A 7321-nucleotide genomic window follows, 5' to 3' on the forward strand; every position below is an offset into this window, starting at 1 on the left:
CCTGGGCACTTTCTTGTCCAGTGATATTTAGATTTAAGGCACCTCTGCAAGATGCCCCTGGAGCCCAATCCCTGAAACTCTGCATCGCAGAACACATTGATTGTGGGAGCAGCTTGGGCTGGAGCCTCCTGCTTCCACGAGATCAGTGCAGGAGCAGCAGAAAACCCCAAGGAACTGGAGGTTGAGTAGCTGCTTGTTTGTGAGACACTGAAATCAAGAGGTGGTGACCTGGATGGTGTGTCCCTCACCCCTCGGGAAGGGCGGTGAGGAAACCGAAAGGGGAGGGAGGCAGCGGAGTTGTTTAATGATAAATGCCCTCAGGCTGCTAACGAGTTACTGATTCAGTGAGTGTGTGTGAGGTGAGGATGAGGAAGGGGGCAGAGGAACGATGGAGGGCAATGCCACTGCTGGATCCTTCACGCCCTCGCAGCAGCTCAGTGTTGCTGATCTCGTTGTCGTAGTGGTTTATTTTTCCTTAAATGTTGCTGTGGGAATATGGGTAAGAGTGATTCCTCCTGTTCACTTTCTTCTTAAAATATTTCTGTTTGTTTGTTTTTTTCCTTTCAGGACTAACTTTTCTTCATGGAATATTTTTAAAGCCTCCGTTCTTCTCCTGTTGTAGTTTGCACTTGTGTTTTGTGTCTTGTGCTGCACTGTGCTGTTGTACAAACCCTCTGCCCCTTTCACCCCTGATGGAACGGCTCCTGTAGCCTCAACACAAGGTGGAATTAACCACGGCACAAACCTCTCCTGCCCTGCTGGGCGTCAGCAGATCCTCCTGCTTGTCTATTAAAGGGTGTTGAGACAAATACTCTGCTTAACAGAACAAGCCCTCAGCTACCCGTGGTTTCAGACAAAGGTTCTCCAAAACCATTTATTCTGCCTCGTGGCCAAAGCTGGGCCCTATTAGCCAACCTGTCTGCTCAGGATGGTGGTGGGACAGGCACATCCTCTCTGTTTCCCCCTCTCGGGGATGTCTCCTGTGCTACTCCTGGCTCCAGGTACTCAGGGTGCAGCCACCATTTCATGTAATTAAGCTTGAGTTGCAGAGCTCCCATTAATTATCCAGAGTCTCCTGTCTCTTGGCTTCTTGTCTGGGAGACTTGGTTCTTGGTTTCTTGTCTGGGTTTTTAGGGAAGGGTGCTCCGTGCTGATCTTTTCTCCTCCCAGTCTTCATGCAGGGTGAACAGGAACACCGTCAGTGGCTATTTCCTTGCTGGCAGAGACATGGCATGGTGGCCAGTAAGTAGAGACCTCTGTCCCTCTTGTGACACCATGGGCAGCAGGGACATCCAGCACCATTCCCCTTCCCACTGAATTCCTTCTTCTGCCCCCCTGCTTTCTCCATCACCTGCCCACACTTTCCTCCACCCTGTACACCTCCTCCTGCCAGGATTTGTGTCCTTTGAGCTGCGTTTCCCTTCTCATTGTGTGAAGGATGCTGGAGCTCATCCAGTTTGTTTTCTTCTGGTGGGTCTCCTCATAGGCTGCTCTGAACTTGGGGAGGGGTTGTTGGAGTCAAACATCTATCTCCACCAGCCCTGCATGGTTCTGGTGGCTCCAACAAGCTGTGGGTATCCCAAGTTTCTTTTTTCCCTCCTTTTATTCCAGCATGATCTTGACAAACTGGTTGTAGGCCCTTCCTGTGTGTGGCACTGGCTGCTTGGGCAGGGTCACCTCCAGGCAGGGTGCGTGGCCACTGTGGCAAATGCAGCAATGCTTGGCTCCTCCTCATCCTCCTGAAGACAAGGAAGTCCATCCAAAACCCACCAGGGATGCCTGCATGAGCTGGATGCACGGCAGTGCTGGTTGCTGGGGTTCACAGTTACCTGGATTGGAGTCTGTTCAGGGTTTTTCTTGCACAATACGTCCACGTCCCTCATCACACAGCGTGTCTCTTTGGCCACACTTTGCTTTTAGAAGGGGTGGGGAGGTCTGAGCTCTGCAGCTCCTGTTCAGACATTATTTCTGCTGCCTCCTCTCACTGAGTTATCCCCTTGGGGAAGCACCAAAGGTGGTCCAGCTGGCACAACCGCCGTGCCAAGCACGACCGTGAGCACCAGCAGCTCCTCCTCTGCTCCTCCGCAGATCGGCGCCTCTCTCTTCGCCAGCAGCGAAGGCTCCGGGCTCTTCATCGGGCTGGCTGGGACCGGTGCTGCCGGGGGAATCGCTGTCACCGGCTTCGAGTGGAACGTAAGAAATGTCTTGTGGTATTAAGAAAAGGAATTTCTGGAGCTGTGTGGCAGCAGATGGCCCGTTTCACATTTCACAGCAGCCTCGTGTAACATCTCGGAAGGTTTGGGAGGAGTCGTGCAGGGGGTAATTAACACTAACCCTGTTAATTCAGCTTCTCTGGCTCATGTTTAGTGCATGGACAGTGAGTTTGGAGTCAACTCGAGGCCACATGCTCAGGGAAAAGGACGTTTTGGTCCAGAGCTGCCTAGGCCAGCTGAATAACTCATCCATTCCCTTCCACTTGTTGCTTCTAAAATCCTTGAGTCCTGCAGGAAAAATTAATGGCTCTTGGCTTGTTTGGTGCTCATGGAGTTAGTGGAAATGTCTGGTTAGAAGCTGAAGGGCTGAGGAGAGTGGGCTCCTGTTGGCAGGGTGATGGGGGAGTCTCCACCATGGCCTCGTGTCCCTACATCCCCCTGTCTGAAGCCATTTGGGGATGTACAGGGGCATCTGAGGGTGAACCAGGGCGGGGTCAGGAGCGGTGGAGAAGGACTAGCACTGCAGTCAGTGTCCTGCTGCAGCAGGATCAGTGTTTCCTCTGGCTGTGCCATGTTCCTCCTTCCCAACAGGTGACCTACGCTCTCCTGGCCCTGGCCTGGGTGTTCGTGCCGGTCTACATCTCATCTGGGGTAGGTGGAGCTGCTGCTGGCCAGGTCCCCTGCTCCCCAGAGGGCTGTCACCACTGTCCTTTGAGACTCCTGAGCTCTGCTCTGGGAATACAGCTGTCCCTTGCCTCCCCCAGGACTGTCCCCAGAGGATGGGGTCTGACCAGGGCAGCAATCGCTCTCTTTTCCCCTGGCAGATTGTCACCATGCCCGAGTATCTCCAGCGAAGGTTTGGAGGGGAGAGAATCCGGATGTACCTCTCTGTCCTGTCTCTCCTGCTCTCCATCTTCACCAAAATCTCCGTGAGTAGCTCCTGCTCAACCCTGTGACAAACCCACAACTGATTTCCAGCAAGTGAAGGGTTATTTTGGACTCTAACCATGTGTAGCCAACACGGAGGAGAGCAGCTGCTGCAGGATGCTCCAGGAGGGAGCAGGACAGGAGGTGGGAACTCGTGGGCAGATGCCATGTGTGTTTGTAGGTAGATCCAGCAGCGATGCTCGTGTCCAGGTGGCTCCAGCAGATGCGTGTGTGGGTGTCAAGGTTCCCAAACTCATGGTGAACTCGCTTGGTAGCAGAGGTTGTGGATGAAAAGTGCTTGGAGGTTGGGTTGCATTGTCTGGGATTTCCTCCATGCTCTGGCAGCGATGCTTTGTGTCACCTCCTGAGGGACCTGGCAGAGCTGGGACTGTGTTGGGAATAGATTCATTGCTTCAGGGCACATGGGTTTTCTGAGGAAAGGCAGCCTGGCTACAGCTGTAAGATACCCAAACATCCACAGAAAGTGCCTGATTTTCAGGGATTCTTCCACGGGGATGTTTTCACCCCATTTTGGCCCCGTTCACAGCTCCCTGCATGCAGCCTCTGCTCCTGCTGCCTGCTTGGTAATGGTGGGTGGAGTTTATCCCAGGTAAAACAGCTCAAGAGCCTGTGACATCAGGGCTGGGACAAGCAGAAGAGAGCCAGGCACAGACAGCCCTGGAGGCAGCGAGACAGAGATCAAGAGGAAACAGATTTGGAGGAGAAAACATGCCGGAGGGAACAATCCTGCCCCACCACCTCTGATGGAGCAGATGGATCTGACCTGGGGTCTGCTGGAGCTTCTGCATTTTGCTGGCTAAAAGAAATGTGCTTTTGGATGTGACCAGCTGCTCCAAATGTGCTTTTGCAGGTGGTCAGCTGCCAGAAATGTGCTTTGGCAGGTGTCTGGCTAAAAGCAGGGTCTGTCTGCAGGGCAGGAGGGCTGGTGCCGGGGCGTGTTTCCCCACGGCGAGGCGCTCAGTGCTCACCAGCTCCATGGTTTGCCAACACCAGCTTGGCTGGAAGCAGCATCACTCCCTGTGCTGTGTTCCCATCTCCTCCTTGGTGGTTTTGCATCCCCAGCCCATGGGCCGAGCTGTGGGGGGATCCTCTGAGTCTCCTGGGGGCCTGTAAGAAAGATGGAGATAGACCTTTTAGGAGGACCTGTAGTGACAGGACAAGGGGTGATGGCTCTAAACTCAAAGAGGGAGATTTAGACTGGATAGAAGGAGGAAATTTTTTACACTGAGGGTGGTGAAACCCTGGCCCAGGTTGCCCAGAGAGGTGGTAGAAGCCCCATCCCTGGAAACACTCAAGGCCAGGTTGGCCGAGACTCTGAGCAACCTGATCTGGTTGAAGATGTCCCTGCTCACTGCAGGGGGTTGGACTAGATGGACCTTGAAAGGTCCTTTCCCACCCAAACCATTTGATGATGGAGCAGCAAGCAAACAGCACTCGCTGTGCTCATCCATCAGCGCTTAATGCAAAGGGAGAGGCTGTTCCTGCTTCAGGGAGACCCCAGTGCTGTGTGATGGGATGTCCCCAGCTCCAGGAGACCCCGGTCTCCTTCCCATGAGCTGCTCTTTGACTTTAGGCCAAGACACTATGCTTTGGGCTTAAAAGCAGGTTGCAGGAGATGGCAGCCCGTCCCGTGTTCCTGCTGTCACAGGGCTTTCAGCGTGGCTGAGGTGATGAAGGTGACTCCTTTGGTGCAACTGTCACCTGTATTTCCCCTCCAAACCTATGTGCCATCATGCTGGATGACATTTTTCCCATAAAACTGATATATTCTTCATATTCTTATCATTTATGGTATCAAAAATCCTATGGTGTTTCTTCTGACATCAGCCTGGTGGCTCCTGGAGCACCGGTTCAGTTTGCAGGTTTGGGCTGTGACATCTTGGTTATTCCTCAATTGTCCTAATGTCCTTTAAACTGTTGTCACTTCTTCCCCTCCCACATCTCTCCCCTGCTCCTGACGAAAAGTGGGGAGGAGCTGGAGGGAGAGGCTGGAGCATCTGTGTCCGTGGTGTTGGTCCTTTGGATCTGTGTCAATCCCTGGTGGCATGTCAAAAGAAAGGCTGGAAGCTGGGACAGGGTTGTTGATGGGGTAGTTCTTGCTGGTCTGAATTTGAGGAAAGAAATTACTGGTAGTTTGGGGGCTGGTTGTCTTTGGGTCTCTTTCCAGTCTATCATAGATGTCCCCTCTTCTCTTAAAATGCTCTACCATGCCATGGGGATGTGCTTGTTCCCTTTGGTTTCCAGTCTCTCCATGGCTTTGCCCAGAAGGGATGGATATCCTACAAGTTCATTCTTAATTTGTAGTGTCACCCCTTGCCTAACACCAGACAAACCTGTAGATGACCTCTCTGAGCAGAGATGGGAACCTCTGTGGTTCTCCTGGCCCTTCTCAGCACAACCTTGTGTTTGGAGTCTGGTGGACACTCCCAAATGCCTCTTCCCTGCCCTTTCTCAGTAGTTTCTTTCGTTTGCTGTGTTTTTTCTGATCTCTGAGTCATGCAGGATGCACCAGAAGAGGAATCAGCCTAACAAGGGGATTATCTCGGCATCTGACTCCATTCATGGTAAATCTCCCAAACAATGGTTGTTTCCAGCAGTGGGTTGGGATGAATGTCTGCAGACATGCAGGCGTTGCCAAACTGGCCCAATGTCCTGTCCCCGGTGGTGACCACAGCTGGGAGCATGGGAGGAGAGTGTGAAACTCGGGGCAATTTGGCAGCGTTGTGGCCTGGCAAAGGTTTCCTTTGGTCTTCACTGGTGGCTTCCTCAAAGCCTGGAACTAGCTGGGCTTTTTAAGGAATCAAGAATCATCAAATAGTTTGGGTTGGAAGGGACCTTTCAAGGCCATCTAGTCTAACCCCTCTGCAGTGAGCAGGGACATCTTCAACCAGATCAGGTTGCTCAGAGCCCCATCCAACCTGGCCTTGAATGTTTCCAGGGATGAGGCTTCTACCACCTCTCTGGGCAACCTGGGCCAGGGTTTCACCACCCTCAGTGTAAAAAATTTCCTCCTTCTATCCAATCTAGATCTCCCCTCTTTGAGTTTAAAACCCTCACCTCTTGTCTCATTGCTCCCCTGCTTCCTCTCCCTGCAGCCACTGGGTGATGGATCTCTGCTCCACGTTCTCCTGAGCATCAGCATCACTGCTGCTCCTATGGCTCTTCATTTGGGGCAGGAGGGATGATAGTCCCTCTCTGGGAATTTTCCCTTTGGTGGACCCCAAGCCTCCACATTTCATAGCAGGGTGCAGCAGGGCAGCCCACAGTCCTGCTGAGAGATGGCATCCCCCTGGCTAGGGACATGTGAGGAGTTGCACAGGTGTCCTAACCTTGTTGAAGAGCCCCTGGAGATTCCTCTGTGCCCTGGGCAACTTGTTCTACTGAGGCTTTGGCTTCATCAGTTGTTAAATCCAAGCTGTCTCTGAAGCCAGCTTTCATTGGGAAGACATTAACGATGTTGGGTAAGAACGAGCTTCCAAGTGAGGTCACTGGTGGAGGCAGGGATCTCGCTGGATTACGAGGCCTGACTTCAAAGACTTCTGCTCTCCTTTTACAGTTGAAAGGACTTGTTTCATGACTAGGTCATGCCTGGCTTTAATTAGCTTGTTTTTGTATTTGGGATGTCTTCTTAACAACTCGGTCACATGAGCTTTTATTTTTTTCCCACCCTAGTAGAATTACCAGGAAGGGAGGTGGAGATACCTCTGCTTCCTCATAGCAAAGGCTTAGACACATTTGCAGACGACAGCAGAAATGATTAAGCATTGAGAAAGCCAGGAGAAGCTGTTATGAAATATCTTGTCCAGGGCTGAGTCTTTGCAGCTGGGCTCTGGAGAAGGGTTGCTGGAGAAGCAGGTGGTCCCAGTGGGACGTGACTTTCTGGCAGGTGCTGAGATGACAAGTGGGGGATCCCTCCAAAGGACACTGGAGAGCTCTAGAAGACACCAGGGATGCTTGGCTGGCACTGTGCTGGGGAAGCTCAATGTATTTTGGGTTCCCACTTCAGGTTGTGTTGGGAGGAGATGGCTGAGGACCTTTGATTGGAGCTTTTCTGCCTTGTAGTTGAAGCTTGCTCTGTGTGAAAGGCTTAATTGTCTTCTTGCAGGGATGTTTGGTGGTCTCTGTGGTATCAAGCTGTGGTTGGATTGCATTTGTAGGGA

General features: G+C 52.3%; 1 protein-coding gene across 1 annotated transcript in view; it reads left to right on the forward strand.

Annotated features, from left to right (window-relative positions):
• Positions 1 to 370: 370 nt before the first annotated feature.
• Positions 371 to 7321, forward strand: part of LOC104523477 (sodium/glucose cotransporter 5-like) — an 11749-nt gene continuing 4798 nt past the window's right edge. Inside the window, exons 1-5 of the mRNA XM_010166068.1 lie at positions 371 to 499; positions 1171 to 1242; positions 2089 to 2193; positions 2805 to 2864; positions 3038 to 3142. Coding sequence (XP_010164370.1) covers positions 389 to 499; positions 1171 to 1242; positions 2089 to 2193; positions 2805 to 2864; positions 3038 to 3142 — 453 coding nt within the window. The 5' untranslated portion in view covers positions 371 to 388. The remainder of the gene's footprint in view (positions 500 to 1170; positions 1243 to 2088; positions 2194 to 2804; positions 2865 to 3037; positions 3143 to 7321) is intronic.

The sequence above is a fragment of the Antrostomus carolinensis genome, unplaced genomic scaffold (genome assembly GCF_000700745.2).
Source record: "Antrostomus carolinensis isolate BGI_N321 unplaced genomic scaffold, ASM70074v2 scaffold27984, whole genome shotgun sequence".
NCBI classification, from domain to species: domain Eukaryota; kingdom Metazoa; phylum Chordata; class Aves; order Caprimulgiformes; family Caprimulgidae; genus Antrostomus; species Antrostomus carolinensis.